Consider the following 27,610-nt stretch of genomic DNA (forward strand, 5'->3'; position numbering starts at 1 on the left):
ACACCCAGCGGTGTCTGTGTACATAACAATAGAAGCATCTAGTCAGCTTGGAGCGGAGACTGAACTCGCTGTGTGGCTAGAGCCAAAGCTCTCTCTCCTTCTCCAGGTGAGAGGCAGAGGGCCCCTGAGGTGATCACCATTGTTGCAATGTCCAGAAAGAGATCTAAGAGCGGTTGTGAGAGCTGGGGAGAGAACGCAGTGGGTAAAGGGCTTGCCTGGTAAGACCTCTGTGAGGACCTGAGTGAGTGTGGATCTCTAACACCCTCGCAAAAACTGGAGATAGGCACCCACCACTAACTCCCATGGTGGGGAGGGCAGAGCAGATGATGGAGACAGCTAATTCTCTGGGGTAGCTGGCCAGGAATCTAGCCAAAATGGCAGTCAGTGATGGAACCTGTATCTAAACAAAGATGGAGACTCAGAGTATGACACCCAAAGCTTCCATGTGTGGACACACAGGCAAGCACACCTATACATAAGCATTCAAAACACACACACACACACACACACACACACACACACACACACACACACACACACAGCTGTTACCAGAATACTAATAAGTTTCTTTTATTTTTGAAATTACAAAGCCCTGACTTTTCTAATCACTCGGGAACAGCCGCCGTCTCTGTCCAGTCCCCGTTTTCTAACTGGAGAGTATCTCACTTGAACCTCATGTCATCTTACTCACAGCCCTGATAGACAGACTTGCTCTGGCCTTTTGTGAGCCATAGGGGCCCTGTGGGCACACTAGTGAAGCCTACATACCTCTCCTCAGAATGCTTTTAAAACACCGAAGATTTCAAGCTGGGCAGTGGTGGTGCACACTCCAAGCTGGGCAGTGGTGGTGCACACTCACTCGGGAGGCAGAGGCAGGCGGATCTCTGAGTTCAGGGCCAGCCTGGTCTATAGAGCGAGTTCCAGGACAGCCAGGACTACACAGAGAAACCCTCTCTCGGGGGAAAGAAAAAACAAAACAAACAAAAAACCCAACCAGAGATTTGCTATGGTAACAAACAGTCATCAAGACACTGTGAACACGTGCTAGCATAGGAGCCGTGTTTAAGGCCCTGGCTAAGGTCTGGCAGTTGGTGTGAGTACCATACCTGGCTGGCAGGTCCAGATTCTATTGGGTTGCCTCATGAGGTGCATGTTCCTGTTGCATAGTATATACCCTGAGAATCCATAACCTCAAAATCTGAAATCTGGAAAAACTTCAGAATTCAAAACTTGGAACATTTAGGTTTCAGATTTCAGAGCATTTCTGATTTGGGCTTTGTGGGGGGGGGGGTAGGAGGGGAGTCCTGTTGCTCAATCAGGAAAGTCTATGAAAATTCTATATCCAAATCCAAAGCCTCTGAGATGGGAAACACTTCAGAGCTGAAGCATTTCAAGCAAGAGATTCTCAGCCTGTATGTCTAAAGACTTTACACCTCTCGGCCACTCATGGAGGCCCCAGCTCGAGGCCCCAGCTCCCTAGAGCAGCCTGTGAGTTCATCCCTGGCCCTGGCCTGCGGAGCCTTGTCCAGGTCTATGTGGGATAAGGTATTTGGGCCTCCCTGCAGCCTGCTGGGAAGTGCTGATGCTTTCTATGTGTGCAGAGGGACCCCACAGGTACAGTGGGCATTGAGGGAAGCCTGAGGGGCCGGCAGTAAGCTGCCTGTTCCACTCCTCTGGGCCTCAAGTGTCCAGTGCAATGGAAATCAGTGAAAGTGGCTCCTGTGTGTGAGTGGCAGAAGGAGGTGGGGAGCCAGAAGAAAAGCCTGATCCACTCTCCAGCCTTCTGATTGGCTTCCCAGCTGCCTCTGCTGCTTCTGTCCTGCTTCGGGATGGATCTGGGCACATAATGTTTCATTGAAATTCCTGTCTGACTTGTCTATGCTCTTTGACCTGTTACAAAGGTCCTTCTTATGGACTGAACCATCTGCAGGAAGATCATCCATTGAACTCCTGAATCTCAGTGCCTCAGAATGTGACTTAACTACATAGGGGTACCCATTATGTAGCTTTGCCTCATGTGCTATGGGAAGTACAGTGTCTGTTGGACATCCACTAAGGTGGCCTTTCTTTCCAGTTCCCAGTGACAGGCCATCTTCCTATTCCCTTGAAAGCACCCGTCACACATAACTTGTCACAGCTTTATTAGAAAGCAGCTTGACAATTCTCAAAATGTTATTCATCGTATATATGTAATTTACATGAAATGCTTTAGAAGAATGGCCATTGCAGCATTATTTGTAAGAGTTAAGAGCAACCTAATTATCTCTGAGTGGGGACTGTGTAAATTATGATATAGCTACTCAGTGGAGTACTATGCTGCCTTGAAGAAAGCAGAATAGAGTTGTTTGGCAAGAAGAGTTGTCTGAGATGTGCCATTGCTTGGAAAATAAAGTTATTCAAAGATACTAGCTTTTCTTTACTCCGTCTCATGCCTCCAGGTGCCTCCAAGCCGTTCTGGGTATCGTTGGTTCCCCCTGCGGTGTGAATGTATCACATTAATTTAACAGTTCACCTACTGTGGGGTGGTTTGCTCATTTCTAGTTTTTGACTGTTACAAATGAAGCTGCCATGAACATCTGCATGAACTCCAATTTTCATTTGTCTGAGATAAACACCCAGGAGTATAATTCCTGCTAATGCTCATGTTCAATTTCTTTACAGGAAACTATTTTCCAGAATGGTTTAGCCATTTTACAGTCTGATCAGAAATGCCGGAGTGGGCCCATTTCTCTGGGGTGTCTGCAACATTGGTGTTGCTCTGAGCTTTATCTCGGCTGTCTTCCTAGTATGATGTGTATGATGACATGAGGTTGAACCTCTTCTCATGTGTTGATTGGCCGTCCCCGTAAGTCTTCCCTTGGTGACAGCATCACCACACCATCCCTATTTTCTGATTGGACACTTTGGTGTCTGCTGTTGAGTCTGAGTTCCTTATGTATTCTGAGCACTAGTCCTCTGTCCTGTAAGTGGTCTGTAGACATGTCTGCACAGTTGTAGCTTGGGTTTTGTTTATTGTTGTTATGGTTGTTTTGTTTTTTTCAATCTTCTCCCAGGGTCTTTCCCAGAGTAAAAGTTGCTGTGGTTCAGTTTATCAACTTTTGTTTAAAAAAAAAAAAAAACCTTGTTTTTTAGCAAAGCCTCTTGCTTCCGCTATCTGTTGTAAAGAATGTCTCTTGCCCTGGCTTGTCTGCCACGGGAGATGCAAACCTTGGGGAATGCCCTTCCTTTGCTGTCCCTGAACATTCACAATGGGCCTGCCAATGCTTGAAGTGAACGCCAAAGGGAGACAGAACAAGGCTTTGGATAATTCTGTGGTTCTATGGTCCTGTTTGCTTACCAGAAACTTCTGACTTCCTCAGCTGACCGGAAGTCTGGCTTGATCTTGTTTCTTTTTAAGTGTTCAGGTTGGAGTTCACTAGAAACTCCACCACCCTTTGTTTTCCGAGAAGCCCCTCTTCTCCCTTCCATGGGTCTCCTTCTAGAAGAGGAGGGGTGAGGATGGTCTCCTCTGAAAGCTTTTTCTTACATGACGACACAGAATTGATGAAGTAAGTGCCTGCTCTCAACACATGACTTCTGTATCCTCTAGAGATGTCTTCACAGAGAAGCCACATGGAGGACAAGAGAGTGAGCCAACTGTTCCTTGGGAATATCAGAGCCCAGAGCAGCCATGTGAACAGTTGCAGGCCCTCTCCTAGGTCTTATTAGCTAGGCAGCTGCTTCTACCAGGAACAAGAGAGCATTAGCTCAAGACCACTGTTAATGCTGCGCATACCAAGACAGGGAAGTCCCAGGTCTGCCCTAATGGAGGGACATAAGGTTTAACCCGGGGAAGGCATATAGACTCCTCGGTAAGGGCACACGATGTCCCTCATCACTTCCCTGGAGTTCTCCCTTTGGGAACTCATAGCTAGGCTATTGGTGAAATTATTAAGGCCACTCCACATAGTTAAAAGGGAGGTTTATTACAAATGAAGGGATAGGTTGCAGGGTCTGACAAAGGTATGGCGCAGTCTGGTGGTGTTCTCTGGAGAACTCTGCTGGGTCTACCTCCAGTGTCCAGGGTCCTGGAACCAAGAGAAGCCTCTCCTCTCGATCCTGGGTCTTCAGCATCCTCCCTCAGCCCCGCCTTGTGGGCATGACCATTACCGAAGCCTCAATGGGGGTCGGAACTTCCAGGCCAAGGCTGGAATGGCTACCCACTACACTAGGCTGTCATACCCAACCTTCTACGGCATTAAGTATGGTCATGCCACCAGGTTTTGGACAGTGGCTATGAGGACTTTTGTTCCCATCCATAATCCTACCCTATTCACCATCTTCCAGTTTATTTTTCTTTCCATTGGACTAATAGAGTAGAGCATAATGCCAGACAAAAGGACCGAGGAGCCACATGGCCGACCGAGGCTGGGCTTCCACTTCCAGGAACACCATTCTGGACCTCAGGCGGTCAGCTTACTCTGGCACTGCACAGGGCATGGAGTTTTCAAGGTAGCCCTTCCTACCCTCATAGAAAGGCTTCATAGAGTGGTGCCCAGTTTCCTTTGGGGCATGTCCCAGATGGCATCTGATACCATAAGCACCCCTTACTTTTGGAAGTCAAGGTATTGCCTGTGCCTTTTATGTTTGTATGCATTCACCGATTTCCCTCCTTTGAAATATCATCCTGCCCTTGTTTGGCTCCTAATGCTAGCTACACAAAGAACTGAGGTCTCAGACTGTCAAATTCCAAATAACTCATTGCTTTTAGAAACCACCCCCTCCCTCTTCAGCAAATTCTTCTAGCCTTTTGATAACTTAATTCCTAGCCTTTCCGAATATTTATCCAATGAAGCAGATTTTAATGCTGGCAGTGGTCACCCCCTTTCCCTCCTGGCCTTTGATGCTACCAGATGCTGCCGGCAAAATATTTGCAATATGCCTACAATCCATTTCAACATACAATTCCATCCCACTGAATGTGAGGCATTTCTAAAGAACGCTGTTGCCTAAGTTAAAGTTTTGATTTGAAATTACATGTTGGAATGTCTTGCATTACATTTTGACCCCCAAATTTCTAATTCTATCACAGATGCCCCTTCAAGCTATCTTGTTTCCTTAAACAATTAACCATCAAGAGGGGCGTTTGACACAGTATCTTTAGATAGGAAAAAATCTACTTTGGAAAGGGAATGTATCCTGTTGGGGAGGGGTGGCCTGTCAGCAGACGTTAAGGGACGCCAGTTGTCATGTATGCAGCTTAACATAGATTAGGATTCCACCGCTGATGGAGCATAAATCCTTATACTTGGAGCCTTACATCTTCGTTTAGCAGACAAGCAACCAGAGAACACCATGGTTGGGTATATTAGCCTGTGTCTTTTCTAGTGGAATCCTAGCTGTTTCTACAGACACCATGGGAAATCCTACAAAGGTATTTAGCAGATGTCACCTGTGTCCCTCAAAGTATTCTAAATTTCCTCTCAATTAGGGGTAGAGGTAGGTAAGAGAGAGCATTGGGATGATGCTGTTTCAATACAAAGTAAACTCCTCTGTCTGACTATGTTGTCTTAACAACGGTGTTTTAAGGAAACTGGGGTAGCAGCTGTCCTTTGACATGGCGTTTGATTAGAAACTGCTTTTAGTGGAGAGTCTAAAATTATCAAACCAAGTGTGGCACCTTGGTGATGTGCCTTTCTTCCCCCTATAATTAAACAAAAAAGACATTTTATTTCTTGAATTTTACAGTCGCTTTGCATTTGTGTGAATCAGAAAAGAAAGAATGAACTTCTAGAAAAAAAAATTAAGTTAATTACAATAATTTTTTCCCCAATTTGTAATTATATGGTTGTCAGAAAGTAAGTTTACACACAGGGAATCACCCTCATGGGCAGTCTATTCAGGTCTTAATGTACATCATCTGAAAGACCCCCATGTAGCCACTGCCTAACTCGAGCTGAAGAGCCAGCATTTCACCATCAAGTGAATTGTCCCTTGCAAGTTTCAGTAAGTCAAGGAAATACCCAGCTCCCTAATTTCCTTACTAAGTCTAAGAATTAGTAAGATTGTATAAAACAGGTACTTTTGCCAGGTGGTGGTGGCACATGCCTTTAATCTCAGCACTGGGGAGGCAGAGGCAGATGGATCTCTGTGAGTTCGAGACCAGCCTGGCCTACACAGTCAGTTCCAGGGAAAGCGCCAAGCTACACAGAGAAACCCTGTCTTGAAAAAACCTAAATAAACAAATAAACAAACAAACAAACAAATAAATAAATACAGGTGGTTTGAGCTGGATGGATGTTCTTGAATGTAGATGCTATTTTTATCCATCCATCCATCCATCCATCCATCCATCCATCCATCCATCCATCCATCCCTTCTTTCATTCAACCAGTGACTGTTGAAGGTCTCCTCTTCTCCATGCTAAGCATCAACAGTGAGTGCAGCACACAGAGTTCTTCCAATGGGAGATGTAGAAAATGGGGAAGTAAGTAAATGGTTAAATACATCCTAAATTTTAGGGGAAAAATTGTTGAAAATTAGGCAGTTTGAGAAGAAGTAAAGGCATAGGTGTGGTGTGAGTCCTTTGGAAGCAGAGGGCAAGAGCGGGCACTGGAGAGAAGAATGAGGAAGGCAGTGGAAACATGTTGGGGTCTAAGGAAAACTGCCTGAGAATCCATGAGGCAGGAGTGAATTGAGAGGCTCCCAGAGGGAGAGGCTGCTGTGCTGGCACCCACGATGGGGCACTCCTGCATAAGAGCAGAGCTGCAGGAAGGGCACACTCACACTCAGGGTCACAGTGAGGAACTGGGAGTTTTTATAAGAGAAGTGAAAAGTTCTTAGTAGGTTCTGAGCCAGTTAGTAGCCAGGCCTTGTTTACATTTTAGCAGATATATGACAGCTATGCTTTAGCTCGAAAGGAGAGTCTGGGGAAGTCAGCCATTCCATGAGTCCCCAAGAGATGACAGAGCTGTGTACTGCCAGTAGTAGGGCAGGTGGTGAGAACTGGATTCTGCAGGGATTTCAGAGAAGAACCAGCTGATCTGGTTAATGGGCAGGTGTAAGAAATGAGAGAGAGGCAGTGATGAGGCTGAATCCTGGGGGCTTTGTCTGAACAACTGGTTGAGTATAGTGTCTCTTCTAGGAGAAGAGTGGTGTGGGGTTGGGAAAGATCACTTCAGTTTGGGGCAGGATTGACATGCCATGTATTAGAGGAATCCACCAGGCATGAGAACTCTAAGGCCAGAGGCCAGGCTAATGATAGGAATGTGAACTGTCTGTATTTGTAAGGGACTTACACCACTAGCTTCAGTGAAATCATCTTGAGAGAGTATTTGATGGAGATGATATGAGGTCCAAGAACAGACTTCCAAAGTCAGGAAGAAGGAAAAACCAACTCTATGAGACACTAAAAGGGGTGAAAAAGAGGAAAAAGCAAGAATACATGAAGTCCCAGAAGCAAAATCTAGCCTTTCATTTTTAAGATGAAAAAAGAATTTACCAACTAACATTTATAGGTTCTGCTTAACCCAGTGAGTATCCAGTCCCCATTTACTTGGGTTCTTAGTTTACAGAGGGTCTCCAAATGAGCCACACTGCAAGTCTCCACCCCATGCAAAAGGCCCCACTGTTGAGGTCAGCCCTGCCTAGCCCAAGTCCACCTGCCTAGACAAGTCTGTTAGCCTTTACTACCAACTCTTCACCTTCTTAGGCCACACCCCAGGGACCACCACTCAGAAGACCATAAACACGCAAGTGGGCAGATCACAAAGAGAACCCATGGCTTCAGCTCCCACACCCAGACCTTTGTTCTCATGGGGCTCTGTGTTTTGGTCTGGTCATGCTACCTGGTGAAAACTCAGATGAGAGTCTCTTGCTGGGTTGAGAAGCCAGTTCCAGAGCCAGACTGTTTAGGTTCCAGATCTACCAGGAACAAGCCATGTGACCATGCAATCATTTCACCCATGTCTCTGCCACCACATCTTTACTAGAAGCGGAAGTCACATTATTGAGGCTATGGGCGAAGACTTCATGAATTTGGGAGTGAGAAGTCCTTAGCATTAAGCGAGTGCTCCATCAGCATCACATACTGTATCATTTAGTAGTTGATGTTAGCATACTTTTCTGTCCCACCAGCCTGCTCCCAAATAACTACACAGAGACTTGTTACTAATTATAAATGCTCTGCCAATAGTTTAGGCTTCTTACTAACTAGCTCTTACAACTTAAATTAACCCATATTTTTAAATTTATGTGTTGCCACATGGCTTAGAGCATATTACCTCATTTTCTACATGCCCTGCTTCCCCTGCATCTGGCTGGTGTCTCCCTCAGTCTCTTGGCTACTCCACCCTTCTTCATCCCTGTGCTCTCTTCCTTTCCACAAGTCCTGCCTAACCTCTACCTGTCTAGCTATTGGCCATTTAGCCGTTTATTAAACCAATGAGAGCAACACATATTCACAGTGTACAAAAAGATTGTTCTACAAATTGAGGTTGTTACTTGCCCAAGATCATGGCTAAGAAGAAGGGGAGCCAGCTGTTTGTTCAGCTGCAAACCCCAGGGTCAGTCTAACCCACTTTGCTGTAGGATTCAGTGATTTGGCTCAACTGCATGATATTTATATGCAGTGGAGTGGATGCTGGACTAGATCCTATGAGTCTACATTTGCCACTGAGGCACATATCTGTGTTCACTTAAGTCTCTTGGAAGCCTGACATTGGCCATGGTGGGAGTGGCCATAGATGCTGTGATCATTATTTTCACACACACACACACACACACACACACACACACACACACACACACACACACCACTTATTTGTGTCTAATATCCGCATGAGTGCGTATGTGTGGAGGTCATAGGACTACTTGCAGGAGTTAGTTCTCTCCTTCTACCATATGGGTTATTGGGACTGAATTTGGGTCCTCGGGCTTGGCAGCAAGTACCTTTACCTGCTGAGCCATCTTTCCATGGAGAATCAGTTGAGCATTTGTCAGCACTGCTTATACATGTCAGAACAGAACCCTCCAAAGACTCCCGCCAGTGAATCCCTACATTAGAATGGGTTCACTAATCTCACTTCCTCCATGGTACTGCTGAGGAAGGCATGGGATAGACCCTTTCTCACATGGCCAGTGGTGAAGCTGAGCCACATTTCCCCCTCTCCATGAGAACTCAGATATTGTATTCACCATAACCCATACTACTGTCAACTCTCTCATAACCCTGTCCAACCACACAAGGGTTAGTTGGTACTTAGGATCTCTGCCTGTGTGGTCTTGTCTTTGTGAGCAACCCTGAGGAGCAGAGGGCTGAAAGACACACCTTCACAGCCACCTGCCCTCTGGCTGAGATTGTGCACAAGCTACTGGGCCTCACTGAGTCTTCCCTCTGGGCCCTCCTGCCCTCCCTGGACACAAGGCTCCTTTCTTTTGAAAGTCTACATTGTTGGCCTTTGGCTTCTGTCCCTGGGACATGGCTCAATCTCTCCCGCTGTAAGGCTTCTCACCTTTTTGTACTATAATTTCAACAGGGCCCCCAGCACACACCTGGCTCCCAGCACACACCTGGCCCCCGGCACACACCTTGCTCCTGGCACACACCTGGCCCCCGGCACACACCTGGCTCCCGGCACACACCTGGCTCCTGGCACACACCTGGCCCCCAGCACACACCTGGCTCCCAGCACAATCTGGTCCCCAGCACATACCTGGCTCCCAGCACAATCTGGTCCCCAGCATACACCTGGCTCCCAGCACACACCTGGCTCCCAGCCATGCCCAGGGGCTCTAGGCTGGAAGGGTACTCTCTCCCTAAATCTCATCCCCTGTTTGACTTTTGCCTTTCTTGGCGTTTCCTTTGCCTAACCTTCAGTACCACACTTGTCATATCACAGGGACATTGTGCACATGCCTTATTCCTGACTGAAGAGGGGTGTATGGTGGTGTAGGTTTTCCTAGTGCTGAGCACAACCCTGGCTTCCCAGTAGATACTTGTTAAAGGAATGGTCACACCTAGAGATGAGTCGTGCAGACCAGGGTCTTCCCTCAGGGGACTAATGATGGACTGTGACCAGTGGTGTGAAGGAAATAAGCAAAGTTATGTGATGGGCATCAGAGGAGGCCTCCCCATACAAGACCTGAAGCCTGGCGGGCAGCTGGTTGCCAGCAGAATGGCTAGAGACATCTGCTGTGGGAAGGGGCTTGTCCCAGGGAGGAACAAAACCAAGCTGATACAGAGATGAGTAGGACAGAGGCTCAGGGGCAAAGGTTGGATCCTATTCTAGAAGCGGGAAGCCATTAAAGGACTGAGGTGGAGAGGGACTTGATCATGAGGGAAAGATTGGCTTGAGGAGGTCTGGCTTGCAGGGAGCGGGCACTGCCACTCTGTTCTCTTCCGGACCCAGCCTCCTTCTATGCCAGCATCTCAGGCTCTCATGGTCTCCTTCTCAGACTCAGCACCAACCTTGTCCCACCAGAGACTCTGGCATCAATATGACTTACAGTCCCCTTTAAAGGATTTTCTGTGGCTGCTGTCACAGGTACCTTATAGCTCATCTACCTTCTTCTGTAGGCCAGAGTCAGTCTGTGTCTTTGCCTTCGCAGCTTAGAGAAGCTGCCTGCATTTCTTGGTTCATGGTCTTGCCTTTACATTTAGAGCCGATGATGTCACCCCTCTCCACCCCCACCCCGCCCCATCTAACCACAGCTGGGAATGGCTCTCTAATTTGAAGCACTCCTGTGACTAGATTTGGCCCACCTGCATAATTCAAGCTAAGCATCTGGTTTCAGGGTTAACTAATCCTACCGGCAAGGCCCTTTTCAGCAGTGAAGGAAATAAAATACAGGTACCGTGAGGTCATGGGCAGCATGGTTCTGCTACCATAGGACTGACCCCTAGGGCTTAGGAGAGCACCTGACTGAACTCTACATATAAACTATAGATTCAAGAAGGTATCTTTGAGACTATCAAGGAAACTGACATGGGACTAGATGACACAAATGTTTATTTTTAATATTGTTAGGTGTGAAGTCACAGGGTGCTATTCTAGGATTTCCTTATGAAGAACAATTAGTTGGTGGGCTTGAAATTTTAAGAGAAACATGAAAGGACCAGGGAGAGAGATATGATATGTATATTGAAGAGTAAGCAAAAGAAATGAAAATGTGTAGTTCATACTCATGTATTTCAACATCACTAGAGTCTGAGCACTGACTTCTCAAATAAGAGCTGTCTCCAGTTTGCTGATATGGAGCAGGTAATTTGGATAAGGATGCACAGATGACCCACAAAAGAGCTGGAATTTCAGCCTAGATAGACCTGACAGACTCCACGCTAGTTACCTGTCCGTCACTGTGACAATCAACTTTACATCAACCTAGAAAGAAAGAAGGTGGATTTGCGTTCATGGTTTTGGATCTTTCAGTCTGTAATTCGTTAGCCCTGATGTTTGGGGTCTGTGGCAAGGCAGCACATCATAATAGGAGCATAGGTAGAGCCAAACTGCTCACCTTGTAGCCAGGAAGCAAAAAGGAAGAGGAGGAAGGGTCCCACAGCCCAGTGGGGGCATGCCCTGCAATGACCTAAGGACCTCCCACTGGGTCCCACCTCTTATAAATTTGTACCATCACCTAATTAGCACTGCCTTAAGGACGGATTGAATTATAACATTCTGTCCCAAACTCCCAAAGTTTCATGTCTACTACCTCACAGAGCAAACTGTATTTAGTCTGTCTGCAAGAGTCTATAAGTCTTATTCAAAAGTCTAATTCCAAAGTCTCCTCTGAGACTCTCAGCTTAGAGAGTTACATATCTCCAAGACACAATGATCAGAGGTACAGGGTAAATATCCCTATGATGAAGGTATGCAGAACCTCAAACAGGATATCCTGGAGCCTGGGGCACACTGTGATGGGAGACGGGCACCTGAAGGCTTAGGCACCTCCACCCTTTGCTGGTTGCAGCCCATCTGACGACTCTTGGGCTAGCTTTGCTCACCACCTGTAGCTTCCCTTGGAAAGGCACAGACTCACTAGGTATATGTAAATTTATAAAGGCTAAGTTTATAAAAGGATGCACACTTTTTAAATGCTTCTAATGCACATTGCTGCAGAAACATTGTCTGTTCCTGGCATCTCTCCTTTCCTGGGTCTCCACTGCAGTGGAGGTGTCATGCCCAAAGCTCCTGTACCACTCTGTCAGGAGCTGTCTATGCAGATTACAGCCACAAAAGCACGCTGCCTGGCATCCTTAGCTTTCCTTTGAGATCATGAACAAAGCTGTCAAGGCCCTATAACTCTTACATTTTGCATGTCCACAAAACCATCATCATATGGTCTGCCTGGACCTGCTTGAACCATAGCTACCATGGCGTGTCGATGTCCTGATGGATGGCTGAACATAGAAGGAAAAAAAATCTGTAAAATGGTTCTGGTGGTTCTGGGCGGTTGGTAAATCCTGGGGCTCTTTTCTCAAACAAACAAACAAACGAAGAAAAAATTAGGCCAATTTCTGGTTCTATGTTTTTGATTCTCTGGTGGATGAGGTGGCTTGCAGATTCCTGAGAGTCCCCTTTACAAAGGGGACTTTATGAAGCCAAAGTGTAGGGGCACACACCTTTGATCCCAGAACTGAGGGAGGCAGAGACAGGTGGATCTTTGAGAGTTCAAGGCCAGCCTGGTCTATGTAGTGAGTTCCAGGCCAGCTGGGAGAGCTACATAGTGAGAGCCTATCTCAAAATAACAATAAACAGACAAAAGGGGGGGCACTTTGTATTGAATAATCAAAATTAATCAAATAAAGACAAAACAAGAATAATATTGGGAAAACAAAGACTATTAGAGGAAGGCATGGCAGTGAGGATTCTATCACTCAGATGTGTTCATAATGCATGAAAAACATTCCTTAGAAGGTCAATGCTGTGCCAAGATTGGTTCTATATTGTCCAGGCCACAGCTACACGGATCTCCCATTCTAATATCCTAACCACAGAATATAGGCGATGGCAAAGTCTCTACTTTAAATGCTTATCTTTAAAGTCATTCCCCAAATTCTAGAGTCTAAACACCTGTTTTAGGAGACTATTGAAAAATCTACATGGCTCTGATCACCTACCCTCTAATTATTTTTTCCATAACAAGTAATTTCATCTAAGCAGGCAGACATTCCTCTTTTTCAAGGGCATGCCATCTTATAAAGTGCCAATTTTATGGAAATTCTCTGAACTAATAGGTTTGTGGAAGCATGAATGAAAAGCACAGGCTAGAAGGAAATGTTGGCAGGTAGGGCTGCAAGTGCATCAAGTGAGGTTCAGAGCAATCCTTTTTAATACAAAAGTCAGGTCAGAAATGGAGAAGGGCCTACCTCAGTGTGATATGGTCAGAAACACACATCTGTTTGGGTGTCTCTTGCTTTACATATAAAGAGAGACAGGGTATGTAGTACAGACCTTTCAAAGTAAAGGAAGCTGCTGGGCAGTCTTTATGTTTCCTGAAGAAACTTCTGGTTTGTTTGTTTGTTTGTTTGTTTGTTTGTTTCAGTTATTTAGATGAGAAATTAGGGGTCTTCCCCTGAGGATGTTTGCTTTTTAAAAATTACCATTTTCTTCTGACAGGGGTCTGATTTAATTAACTGTGGGCTCTTTGAGCAGAAAACAGCAGTTAGGGCTGATCCCCCACACGAGCTCACCAGAAGCAGGCACTCTGGGGAGAAAAGGCAAAACTAAACAAACCCTGAATGCTTACTTAAACATGAAGGCCCCATTCAGATGTGCGGTTGCTCTTGACTTGATGGGAGCAGCCTGTTTCTGGGAACGGGGATATGGAGTTGGTGAGAAAAAATGTGACAGGAGAGAAGCAAAGAAAGATCCACTGGGCAAACAACTGCTGTTCAGAAGGGATGAGGAAAAAGTCACATTTTGCTCATAAAGACCGTGTGGTCTCTTAGAAAGTGACCTAATGCTTGAGGTTGTCATTTCACGCTGATCCCTGGAGAAGGAAGCCGGAAGAACAAAAGCTGTTGTCAACAATATTTGCTAATTGCTAGCTGACAAGAGGGGAGTTAAAGATTGAAAAATGACTGGAAAGTCATACCTCCATTCTGGTTTTGTGGTTTTGTGTGAGTGTGTGCTCAGACACACACACACACACACACACACACACACACACACACACACATGCATCCAGCAAGTCGGCATGAAAAATATCTCATTGGCATCATGTTTCCTGCATTGCTATAACAACATCCCAAACAAGGGACACATGAACTGGTAGCGACATCTATTCTAGGATTGTGGGGCTTTACTCATAAAACAGTTGTAAAACCTTTTGGGGACAAAAATATTTCTCTGTATCTATGCAGATGCTTTCCTCTAAAGGAACATCCATCCATCCCACACACATATACATACCACTTATATACTTCCCCCACCTACACACCCCCTACTGCACGCCTCTGCCTGCCCCCCACACACACACACACACACACACACACACACACACACACACACACACACACAAGACAATAATGGAAATAGGGAACATTTCTTCTGTTTCCTTTCAAACAAAGCTGCAGGAACCCCCTTGAATGTGCTTTTCCTCCTTCTGTTTTTTTAAGTCACAGAAGAGGTTGGCTGACACAAAGCTGAGGCTTGAGAGTGAAGCTGGTAGGCTGTGGTCATAGCCATTAGATGCTAAGTGTGTTTGTTTTGATTTACTAGGAAAACATTTTCTGACCTTGGAAATGAAATCATTGAGTTGTCTATTTGTTTATGACCAAAGACTTATGGAGGGCTCTGGTCCTTATGTCAGTGTATCTTTGAAATTCCGGAATCCACATTGAGTGGGAAGTTACCCAACTTGGGTTAGCATCATTCAGGATGTGCCTCATTAAGGACCCAGAGTCGCTTCTTCCCACGACTCCCCAAGATGAGTTTCCATGTATCACATAGCAGATCATTCATGCTGAGAGGGTAGGCTACAGACGTGGGAGGAGAACATCTTGTTATCTGTTTACTCTTAGCAAGGAGACTGGAGCTTACTTCTTCATCAGGCTTGATGATGGAGCCCAAATAAGGGGAGTTTTCTTCTCCTCCATTTCCAAGCACCCTTTGTATTATGTATCATGCTTGTAATATATTTGGAATTTTTTAAAGCAGCTACTTCCAATAAGTTAACAATATTTTCAGTTGAAATGGTTCAAACATGAGAGTTTTGTTGATTTTACCAGTCTCTGAATAAATGTTGGAAGTGTTTAGATAAGTTTGTGGACTGCTCAATTTTAGTATTTGTTCACAAAGCCACATCATTACCCACTATTCTCTGAAGAATTGATCTGATAGCAAGGCTCATCTCACTTGTGAGCTCAGCATGAAGCTGAGGCTTGCTGAGAGCATTGTGGCTCTTCTGGCATTGTTCATGATCTGACTCTAGAGGCATTTTTCTGTAGAAACAGAAGCTGGCCTATCTCCTTCCATGTATTTCTTCAATCTGTAAATGTCTTTCTTGGGAAAGAGTGGGTGATGAATTGGGCTGGGCTGGGCTGGGCTGGGGTGGAACCTTATGTGATGACTGAGCACTGGGGATGCTGAGACAAGACGATTGTGAGTTTGAGACCAATCTGGGGCTGGATTGCAAGTTTCAGGCTACCATGGGCTAAATGGTAAGACTCTATCTCAAAATAAATACATAAAAAATAAAATAAAATAAAAATGAGGATAATGCCAGGGAAGCCTTGCTCTGATTCCACAGTGAATGTCACGTAAGTGTAGGAGGAAGCAGCTTCGAGAGTATTCTGTGAGTACCTGTAAGACGAGGCAACACACACACACACACACACACACACACACACACACACACACTCCACTGCCCTCAGCAGAATAAGTGTCTAGCTATCCGTACATCACAAACAATCTTTGTCCATCCACCTTTGTGACCCTGGCCTCTTATTACTGCAGTATTCCACAGCCCACGAGTCCAGCAGAACCCTAAAGCTGCTTTCTCCCTCTTCCAGGCAGTCACAGGTAAGAAGTGAAAAGGTGTGTTTGTTTGTTTTTCTGAAAGATGAAGAAGGGGGGCCAGTGAAGGCAGAAAGATTTGTTACCTTCACAATGTTAAGACACAGAGAATTAAATCATTTCGTTTGTGGTTTCCTGAGTATTTCTAAGAACTGTAGGCATTTGGTATTAGCTCAAACTACAAATGATGCAGAAGTGTCACGCGCAGCTTTGAAAAGGAACCTGGGGACTGCAAGAGGACTGTGGGACACCCACAGGACAATGCATTCCTTTTCTAGGAACTGGAAAGAAGTATGAGCTCCGCTCAGGCAAGTGTTATGAGAAGCAATGGATAGAATGAACACAGAGGACTACCGAGGGTGCTGGAATAATGTTGCTGTGGGAAGCAATGCTGACTCTGGGTCGCTGAATGTGAACAGTTTAAAGTTCAGACTAAATACAGTGATGTGTCTAAGAACTTGATTTGGGTTCAAATCTCTGGATGAGTGACCTGAAGCAGGTTTCTGAAATCTTTGGGCCTCCGTTTGTTTACGGGTAAGGCCAACTTAGTTGCTATGATAAGACCTGAGGTCATGCAAGTAAAAGGCCCCATCCCATGACCGCAGCCTAAAGATGTTCATCCAATGGTAGCTATTACTGCTTACACAGGCTAAGGTAGATTGTCGCCTTTGCCCTTTGTAAACCAGAAAGAAATCCTCTCATACTTATAAGCTATTGTTTTCTGGGTTATCAGTGAGCTGTGGGCTGAATGAGCTCATTGATGAGATAAGAAGATGTTACTTGGAAGCTGTGAGCATACCTGTGGAGGGAAGCCATCACACCAGAACTCTGAAAGACCGTTTGCGGCATGGACCAAAAGAGCAAGCCGCCATTCCCGCGTGCAGGACATTCTTGAAGTGACGACAGGGTGCAGAAGCCCTAAATGACATGAGGATAGCATCATCTGGATGATTTTGCAAACACCAAACACCAAACCTGCTCCCCAAGCCCTGGCCTTTATCTCTTCTGTATCTCCCTTCTGATGACAGACGCAGATGCCTTGGTCCTGGGCTCAGTGATGCGGGTTGTATCTGTGTCCTGGGTCCAGACAACTCTGAGCCAGTGTTACCAGAGCAAACAGTGAAAATAGGCTATGGCTACCCTGTAAGTGATTCTTTTCATTGGAGTGGGGTAGAACACATGGCTAGCATGCTGAGACCCAGGGTTTATTCCAGACTTTAAAAAAAAAAAAAAGTATGGAAATTTTTATGGGCATGTTGTGCTGGTCCTATGAACAAAGCAGGACCACAAGACCAGGCACTCTCAGGACTTGCATTCAGCAGAATCACATTGAAAATTAAAATTTCCTGGCAGGCAATAGATTGTCTATCATCCATTTGGAAGAAATTATAAAAATTAGCATTCTTGACAACAAAGTACTGAATTAACAGATCTGAGTAAGGTAGCTGAACATTTGCTCAAAATTCTTGCATCTGCTAAAACCTCTACATCCATCAGGTCATTCCACGAAGTCAGTGTGTTTTAAAGCCGGCATGGCTTGATCTTTGGAGTGTGGCAGGGCCTGGTTCTCCATTCCCTTTATGCATGCAGGAGACATAAAGTAGCTCTGATGAATGGATCAAGCCCAGGGGAGGGCACACCCCCCTCAGGACTGCATGGGGTCTCCAAGGTCTCCTAGGCCAATGGAAGCAGCAGTCAGATTCCTCTAGATCTCCCCACCCCAGGGGCAGGAGAACTGTCCAAACCTGGGTCTCTAAAGTGTTGAGTTTAAGTTTGGAAAGCTGCCATACATCACTAACTCCAAGTGCAATGAAGAGGGTAAATGATAGTTGGGGGTAAGGGTGGGGGGGTAGCGCACACCTTTAATCCCAGCACTCAGAAGACAGAGGCAGATGGATCTCTGTGAGTTCGAGGCTAGCCTGGTCTACAGAGAGAGTTCCAGGAAAGCCCGGGCTGCACAGAGAGACCCTGTCTTGAGAAACTAAACAAGGTAAAGGATGGAGATGAAGCACTGTGGATGAGGCGAGCCTTGAAGTCACAACACCATGCGCTCATTTGACCAGAGTAGCCCTGTGGGGGGTGCAGACCCGAAGAAACACCTTCCTCCCACTGCTGCCCATGACGCAGCTCCTCCTGGGGCAGATGGGAAGCTTACACCAAACTCAATGAAAAGTCATAAACTCTAGCTTGGTGGGCATGATGCTGCACACCCATAAACCCAGTGCTTGGGAGGTTGTTAACGGAAGACTAGAAAATTCACAGGAAGCCATGTGCACGTCACAGGTTGGAGGTCCAGCTTGAGATATCTAAGGCCCCACCTCAAATAAACAAACCAACAAAAAAAACACAGCAACAATAACAAAATGCACACGTCATCTTAGGCCTAAAACAGTCTAAAAATTTATAAGACGGGCATATTGAAATGATGCCCAGTTGTTTTACTAGAAGGAAGCATGGTATAGGATTAATAGCAGCTGAAACCACACACATGTATATATGAAAACACACACACACACACACACACACACATATACAACACAAACTCAGCAAGTTAAATGTATGCATTTATATATACTTGTATATACAGATATATGTAACAATAATAGTCAAAAAAGAGGCTATCAATTTGAGAGGTAGGAAACAGAAGGAATTGGAGGTGGGGGACTTGGGAAGGGCTGGAGAGGGGAAAGTGATATAATTATACTTTAATTCAAAGTGTATTAATTTTTTAAAATGAAAATAATGGGAATTGGCCTCTACAGGAAGGCTTATAAGCATGCGGCTCAAGAAACACGTCTGTTGGAATAGAAAACTACCCGTTTGGTTGCATATCGAAGTTGTGGCTTACAAAACAAAACAGAAGGACTAAAAAGAAGGGAGGCAAATGTTTAGGTTCTACACTGAAACCTTCACAGACCTTTATAGCAATTTTATTCACAGTCTCCCCAGACTAGAAATAGTCAAGATGAGTCTCAGAAATGAAGGGGTAAAATAAACTGTGGCATATGCATGCAATGGGATAGTATTCAGCTATACAGAGAAATGAACGATCAGAAGACATAGAAGAGCCCGAAAGAGGATGCAGGGTAAAGCATTTCAGCCTCGTGACATTTCGGAAAAGGTAAAGCTACCTACTGAGGCAGGAAAGAAAAAGGAGTTGTCAGGGATGGGGCGGGTGTTAGTTATTTTGGCGCTCTTACCCTGCGAGAAAATGTCCCGAACACGACAAGACCACAGAAGAGTTTTTATTGAGAGAGGATAGAAGACGTGACAGGCCTGTGTAAAACACACGTGATTAAGAGGACACCAGGCATGGTGGTGCATCCTCAACTGTCATGACAGCATTGTGAGGGATAGGTAAGAAAGTCAGAAGTTCAAGGTCATCCTTGGCTACTTGCAGAGTTTGAGAACAGCCTGGTCTACATGAGCCCCTCTCTCAAAAAAATGAAATGAACTAAAAGAAAGAGGAGTGGCAGTATGGATTTCCCTGATAAGAACCTCTGCTGATACTTTGATTTTGCTGATCAGCAGACACCCCTTGGGAAGGCAAGATGTTGTAGGTGACAGGGATGGGGAGGGGGAGTGTGGGGACTATGTAGGTTACCTTCTCAGTTCCCATAAACCTGTAACTGTGCCCCTACTCCAAAAACTCCAGTCCATTAATTTAAAATTAACCCATCCCCAAATAATTTCTGCATAAAGACATTTCAAAGAACTCATGTGCCTCGTCAGCTATTTGGGAAACCGCATGAGTGAGCTCCTTTTTCAAAGGCCTCTGAGAAAACCCAGATGCCCCAAGTGTGAAGCAGCAGGCTGCCGAGGTTCCGCTGTCCTGGACTGCTGACACCTATCTCAGACTCAACAAAACCCTTCTAATGGGGCTTAGGAGGCGGAGTGGGGGAGGGGAAGAGGAGCCAAATTCTCGCTCAGAGAATTAACAATTTGGAACATGCACAAGCGTGTCAACGAGTTATGTAGATCTTATCAGCATTGCATTTTTGGTGCCTCCCAGCTATCCAGCCAGGCTCCACCAGCCTGTCAGCACCGACAGCATCCCACGCCTGTGAGGACCTATCAACACCTCCGGAGGCTCTGCTGGGCCAGTCCTGTTTCCCTGGAGCCCACAGGAGCTGGGAGTCTGGCTTTCCTTCTCCTCACAGGGTACCCTATACTCTGAGAATGGATGCCTGCCCCCCACTCTGTGGCTGAGTTGGAGCTCTGTGTCCACTAACTTTGAAATGAGACCTGAAAGTAGAAAACTCAATGCCCTTGCATTTCACGGAAGAGAGTGTAGACAGTTTCAGCCACATGAGGAGAAATTAGGCAGCTTCAAACTGGTTGAAGCATTTTAAGTGTCTGCATTTGCAGATGGAACGTCATGGTCTTGCAGGGTTATGAGTAAGGGAGGGCATGCTGCTGAGCTCCCTTCCCCATCCCCTGACCGAGCACTTGTAGCTCTGGGTACACGTGCACAAGTGTGCACATGGATGCACACGCATGCACATGGGTATACATCCATGTGCGTCCAGTGCACTTGGGTCTGGCTCCACAGCAATGCACACTTTCAAATGTAATTTTGCTTAAGAAGGCAGAAAACTTGAAAATGGCAGCCTCTGTACGTTGGCGTGCTTTGCAAATCGGCTGTTCACTGTGTGAAAGCTAGTGACCGATTCTGTCTGTTTTCACTTCCAGGCAGCTTTAAGTGTCTTAAGACAGTTTTCTGAACCAGGACTGGAGTCAATCGACGGGGCAGTGAATGTTGAAAAAGCTTCTCTTGAAAAGTGAGTAACTCCTTGGTCAGTATGTTCACCCTTGTTTCTGTACAAAAGACGAGACACGATAATTGTAAGGTTAAAAAAAATCCAGACATCTGGGCGTGGTGGCGCACGCCTTTAATCCCAGCACTCAGGAGGCAGAACCAGGTGGATCTCTGTGAGTTCCAGGCCAGCCTGGTCTCCAAAGCGAGTTCCAGGAAAGGCACAAAGCTACACAGAGAAACCCCGTCTTGAAAAAAAAAAAAATCCAGACAGTGATGTCTAAATCTTACAAAATTCTTCACACCTCAATTAAATACAGAAGAATGAAATCCATATATATAGTTATAATCAACTCTTCTAAAATGTCTGTGGACATTCTAACCTGTGAGTTGGCCATTGTCTCTGCATTTCAATGCCACGGAGGGGAATCCTGACAGTCTTGTTGACTACACAGCTGCCCAGCTGACAGAGGTCTGTTCTCATTGTACTGTCAAGCATTCTCTCACCAACTCAGTTTCTGAGCCCAAAAAAAAAAAAAAAAAAAATTGCACTCACATTTCTTCTAAGTGCAACTGAGAGAAAACAAGGGCAATATTGAAAGCAGCCCCCACCCCTCTTTTTCTGCATTTGGCTTTTTTATTTTGTTGTATGGAACATTAACACACCCCATTGCAGAAACGGCTGCCGGGACTACTCCAGCAAACGTACCAGTATAATCATTATTCCTGAAAGCTAGCTTACAGCTTTTCATGAGATTTGAACATAAGGTGCTATGGAGGTGGCTGAGTTTGGACTTTCTCTAGAGACCCAATTTATACTAGCAAAATGAAGAGCCAATTATGTTTACATAATAGAGCCCAAACACTTTCAAAGCCATAATGGTAGCTGGTGCGATCTCAGAACTCACACAAAAGATACCGAAGGAATAAAAACACAGAATTTGGGAGGTAAAAAGTAGATATGCTAATCCTACAGTTACATGAACATACAAAAGAGCTCAAAAACAAACAAAAAAACCAACATTTGGCCATGTACCTTAAAAGGCAAGAAGAGCGTGAGAAGGGACACATTTGGTAACAGACGCGGCGTTTCAGGTTGTCGATAGACTGGCAGCCATTTATAAGCTAATTTAATCAAAACCATTTCCACATGATCTCATCAGCAGACTATCTGGGCATAAATATTGTTGTTGCACTTTAAAATGTCACTTTTGTGGTGACCTTTGAATCCTGTGTGCCATCCGCTAATAAACATGTCTGAAGATGTGCAGCTCCAGACCTCAGCTCTTGTTAATGTATTAATCTTTCAGACAAGCCAAGCACCTACGGGAGAAAGCCGACAATAACCAGGCGAACCCGGGCTCCATCACTCAGGACTGCAAGAAATCAAAGTCGGCCATCTAGCAGCTCCCAGAACCCACGGCTGCCACCGCGTCCTTATAAAGCTGTCAGCACGCATGAGGGTGTCTGTGTTCAAGGAAATGAATGACTAATACCATTGTCTGAGTCGTATGTGAAGACAACACTCTTCTAACACAAGAGATAATGTACATGGTACTGTTTATTCAACTGGGGGGAAAATAAAACTCGGAGCATTTCCCTTGGAACCTGAGATCAGATCATAACTCATTTGCCCAGAGGCAGCAGAAATCTGATCCCACTACTGGAGCTTAAAAATAACAATTAATGAAAAGTGTTAGGAGCCAAGCTAACATTTTCAAATGATTCCTAGCGAAGTTGGGTTTGGTTCTGTCCCTACAGTTGTTTAGTCGTGGAGATTGTGTCGTTATGCTCTCTCTCGTTTGAAATAATGCTTGACAATTCAGAAATTAACCAATGACGTGCTGTGGAATGTGACGGTTGTCTTCATATAGTCACACAGTTTCTCTTTGTATGCAGATATTTGTAGCCTTCATCTTGCGCGCGCACACACACACACACACACACACACACACACACACACACACACACATGAATGACTTTAGGGTGCATTGCACAAAGATGTATGCAAATAACTGTGTTTTAAATCAGGTCAGATAAATGATTTAAAATATAAAATAATACTAGGAACAAGTAGTTTCCATGTATTTCAGGACTTTTAAAAAGACAAAATGAAACACAACCCGAGCAGTTGTGGGTTTTGCGCTACATGACGCCATTAGCCATCGAGGGGGCGTCTTGCCTCTGCACGTCCGCTCCGGAGTCGCCTCCATCGTGGAAATTGTGCCCACCCCCATCCGTGTGTTGTAGTCTCTCACTGTTTGCATCGAGTGTTTTTAGTAACTGCCTCTGGACTCGGGACAGTGAGTAGGATCAAAATAAATACTGTCCATGGTGGGGAAGGGAAAAGCCTGTTGGAGAAGTGTCTAGCTAACCACGCTCTGGACCAGCATGTTGGAATCCGTCGTGGGGCAAATGCAGTAAAGATTTGATCAGCTTCTGTATGAAGTGTTGTTCTTTCTTCCCTTCCTCCTCCTTTTCAGCATCAGCGCTGTGAAACCTGTGGGCAGGGCACCGCCCAGCCTCACTGTCCTGCCCAGTCATGGGATTAGAAGTGGTTGTATCTTTGAAACTGCAGGCAGCCTCCTGGGTGACTGACTGGGGCCTGACTAGGGCCTGGTCCAGCCAGCCACTGCCATCTCATTGTTCAGGCTTTCTCCTTATTGATTTGCAAACATTGTGCAATGAGAAAACACTATATGGTCTAACTGCTTGGCCCAACCTGACAATAGCAATAGAGTTATGTAAGATTTCACAAGCAAAACCACTACACATCATGATCTGGCTGACTCACACGTGACTGGAGGACAAACAAACAGCACTATAAGGAAATAACTCCAGGGCTGTTGCTAATGGTTCCCATGTGAGGAAGTCTGCCGGTACTGGGAGGGCTTGGTGCCCTTGGAGGAAAGAGGCTTGGTTACATAAGGCTGGGTCCCAGTGAAAAGAACAACACATTGTAAAGTTGGGGTTCTCAGAGGTGTTTGTTTGGGCACAGTCCTGCTCCTAATCAAGGACATGGGGGACCCTAACTCAGTCCCTTGGCAGGAGGTAGGCCCTTGCTTTTGCTAGGACTTGGTCCCTGAGGCTTCGGCACCTGGATGACGTGAGGGCCCCTGAAGGGGTGCTTCTCCCAGCACAGTAAACACCACAACCTTCTACAGAAGCAGTCAGCTGGGCAGGTCTGTGGGAAGGTGGCAAGCTCAAGAGACACGCAACTCCTCAGTTCTCATGGGCCAGGTATCTGAAGCATTTGACCAGAGCTGTCTGAAAAGGAAGGAGTCACCTCCGAGCTGAATCATTACCAAACCCACAGAGCGGCAGTGATGGGGGAGACTGGGCATTTGCATAAATTTTGATTCCTCATCCAAAATCCCATTTCCTCTACCTTCAAGAACTGTCCAGGAAGATCCTGGAGCATGTTCCTGGAACAGTGGCACTTCTGGCAAATCTTTTGGTTTTTCTTTCTTTTCCTTTTTTTTTTTTTCCTTTTTTCTGTTGAATTACTAATGCAAATGATGGGTGGCCTGCATCCCTGGCAAGGCCTGCTGCAGTGCCTAGCTCCACAGCGAATGTTATATATCATTAGAGGGGAAACCATTAAGTAGATTTATTGAAAGAATGTTTCTTCAGCACAAGGAGATCTTTTTGATGAAAAATGGAACTCATTATTCTTTAAAGGACACAGATTGACTTATCTCCTTTATCAATTACAGTGTCTGCTTTCAGCTTGTCTCAATCAGCACAGAGCTTTGTAGTCACTTCCTAGGGCCGAGGCCAATGTGCTGCATGAAAAAGGTTTGTTTTCACATTTTAATTGGAAATATAATATTGCACTCTGGAACCCTGACTATCTTTTCCACTACCATTTGCCAAAGATCAATGGTGAGACACCACCCATCAGGCCATGACAGACATTCCTCCCCTTTCCCTGGGTGACCCCTCTAAGAAACCATCTGGCATCCTTCTCCCCAGTACACATTCTCAGTTATGATCCCCCCCGCTCTCCCTGCAAAGTTTCAACCAATTTTGTGTACCATAGAATGGAAGTAGATGGCTGGAAATTTTAATCTTGGGACTAGGGAATGTAAAATGCCTGCTATACAAGTGTGAAGACCCGAGTTCTGATCCCCAGCATCCACAAAGTTGGGTAGTGTGGCATGCTTCTGTAACACCCTCCCCATTACTTACACACACACACACACACACACACACACACACACACACGCACACACGCACGCACGCACGCACATGCACACGCGCATGCAGGACAGTCTAGCTAAATTGCTGAGCTCTCAGGTTCGGTGGGAGACTTTGTCTCAAAAATAAAAATAAAGTGGAGAGCAATTGAAGATGACATAGTAACCTCTAGCCTCTTTGTGCAAATGCTCATGTGAACACATATACACACCATACAAACACACACACACACACACAGAGAGAGAGAGAGAGAGAGAGAGAGAGAGAGAGAGAGAGAGAGAGAGAGAGAGAGAATATTATTATTATTCAGAGGTGACTTTGGAAATGTGTCCAAACCCACACACCTACTGGTGTTTAAACCCTGCTGGATGTGAGTGAGGACATTAACTGCTCAGAGCTTGTTCTATATCTTTCTGTTTCCAGGTTGGCCCTGAGCTCATGATCTTCCTCCTTGAGCCTTGTGCATGCTGGGATTTCTTTCACACCTAGATTTCTTTCTTTCTTTCTTTCTTTCTTTTTTTTTTTTTTTAAAGATTTATTTATTTATTATGTATACAGTGTTCTGTCTGCATATATGCTTGCAGGCCAGAAGAGGGCACCAGATCTCATTGCAGATGGTTGTGAGCCACCATGTGGTTGCTGGGAATTGAACTCAGGACCTCTGGAAGAATAGCCAGTGCTCTTAACCACTGAGCCATCTCTCCAGCCCCACACCTAGATTTCTAGAAGTGCATCTTATCTCACCTTAATGGCTTCCATTTCCCCATGCACGTTTACTGGAGTGAAAGCTTTAACCTTATCAACATTCAAAGGCCAGTGTCTTCACCTTAATCTAATAAGTACCCAATATGGAAAGTTGGATACTTAATACAGTAAGCTCAATAAATGTTGACTAGATGAATATGACAGAAAACTCTGCCTCAATAGGCTTTCTCCCTGATTGTGTGAGTGATGACCTGGACAGAGAAGTCTGGCCTACTTGGCTAGAGCCTCTTGCCTAAGAGAGTAAATATCTAGCTGTCTTAACTTGTAGCCTTGGTGAAGTCATTTAACAGCTACAACTTTCAGCTTTTCAACTAAAAGCCCAGGATAAGACTATGCAGGAGATCCTGGCAGTGGTAACACATGCCTTTAATCCCAGCACTTGGGAGGAAGAGACAGGCAGATCTCTGAGTTCGAGGCCAGCCTAGTCTACAGAGAGAGCTCCAGGACAGCCAGGGTTACACAGAGAAACCCTGTCTTGAAAAACAAACAAAACATGCAGGAGAATGTAGAGTTGTTAAGAATGTTACATGGGACCTAGGTAACCCAGGAGGTAAAAGCACTTGCCACCAAGTTTGGTGACCTGAGTTTCATCCTCAGAACTGACATAGTAAAAGTAAAAGGAGAGCATTGACTCCTGAAAGTTGCCCTCTGACCTCTCCTCGTGAATTGTGACGGATGTGTACACATGCACACACCACAAATCAATACGTTAGGAAAAGTAAATAAGCCAAGCAATAAAGGCCCATGCCTTTAATCCCAGCACTTGGGAGGCAGAGGCAGGTGGATCTGTGAGTTCAAGGCCAGTCTGGTCTACAGAGTGAGCTCCAGGACAGTCCAGCCAGGGCTACACAGAGAAACACTGTCTCAGGAAAGAAAGAAAGAAAGAAAGGAAGGAAGGAAGGAAGGAAGGAAGGAAGGAAGGAAGGAAGGAAGGAAGGAAGGAAAACAAACAAACACAAATGTGCACATGTAAAAAGTAAACACACTATTTCAGCCCATTAATGGATATCAGGGGAAGAACAATAGTTTATTTCCCGACTCAAGGGATCTGGCTTCAGACACTGAATGGACGGGCGTCTGGACCGCATTGTCACATGTGTAAAACAATGACCCATGAGAAAACTGTAGCCCTAAACCGGTCTTCCACGGTCATTCAAAGTTTGTCTCTGATTATTGTGAAATTGTTATCAAACACTTGAAAGGAAAAATGCATCTCTTATGTCAGTTAGGATTCTTCCCATTGGACTTAGAAAAGGTGAGTAAAGCTAGCAACGGGAGATTTGGTACAAAGCCAGGAGGAAGTCTCACAGAACCTAAGGGCGGAAGTCTAGATGCCAACTGGAGCCAGGAAGTGGAAGGCGAGCTGGGAACTAGGAAGCTCTCCGTCTCTCTCAATTCCCCCTTCTCTCTCCCTAAACCAGCTCCAGCTTCCTACTTGCACACACTGGAAAACATGGCCAACAACAGAATCCAAGTGTACAGACACCTGAAGAAACACCGACTTTCTCTTTGACTTTATTTCAGTCTTGGGAAGCGCTACCCCAGCCGGCCCAACTTGGACTGGAAGCCTACCCTTGGTTTATACTGTACACACTTGACTGTGCCCCCTCAGTGGAGGAGTCATCTGAGAAGGCAGAACCACATAGCTGCCTGGGCTCTCTCCCACGTTTCCCAGGGAGGTGAGGCTGGTTATACTCCTGCGCTAGTCCTTATGCTCAAGGTAGTCGGCAGTGGAACTTAAATAACCGAACAATGTTCCCCCAGATATCACGGGCAGCTTTCAAGTTTGTAAAGGTTGTAGTGTTTTTGCCTGGTTATGCTTAATCCTTTCAGCCTTTGGTTTCAAGGCTCCTATGAACCGCAGAAGTATCCGGAATGAGTCATCAAACTACCT

At 45.5% G+C, this 27,610-nt stretch overlaps 1 protein-coding gene across 5 annotated transcripts in view; it reads left to right on the forward strand.

Moving 5' to 3' along the window:
• Stau2 (staufen double-stranded RNA binding protein 2) overlaps positions 1–23,195 on the forward strand; it is a 275,907-nt gene extending 252,712 nt beyond the window's left edge. For 4 of the 5 annotated variants that reach the window (XM_036177469.1, XM_036177472.1, XM_036177473.1 and 1 more), the window contains 3 exons: positions 15,936–16,001; positions 20,688–20,776; positions 22,062–23,195. In XM_036177469.1, the coding sequence (XP_036033362.1) occupies positions 15,936–16,001; positions 20,688–20,776; positions 22,062–22,155 (249 nt within the window). In that variant the 3' untranslated portion in view covers positions 22,156–23,195. The remainder of the gene's footprint in view (positions 1–15,935; positions 16,002–20,687; positions 20,777–22,061) is intronic. The other variant, XM_036177471.1, reaches the window with a different exon arrangement.
• Positions 23,196–27,610: the final 4,415 nt, after the last annotated feature.

This window comes from Onychomys torridus, chromosome 2 (genome assembly GCF_903995425.1).
Source record: "Onychomys torridus chromosome 2, mOncTor1.1, whole genome shotgun sequence".
Lineage (NCBI taxonomy): Eukaryota > Metazoa > Chordata > Mammalia > Rodentia > Cricetidae > Onychomys > Onychomys torridus.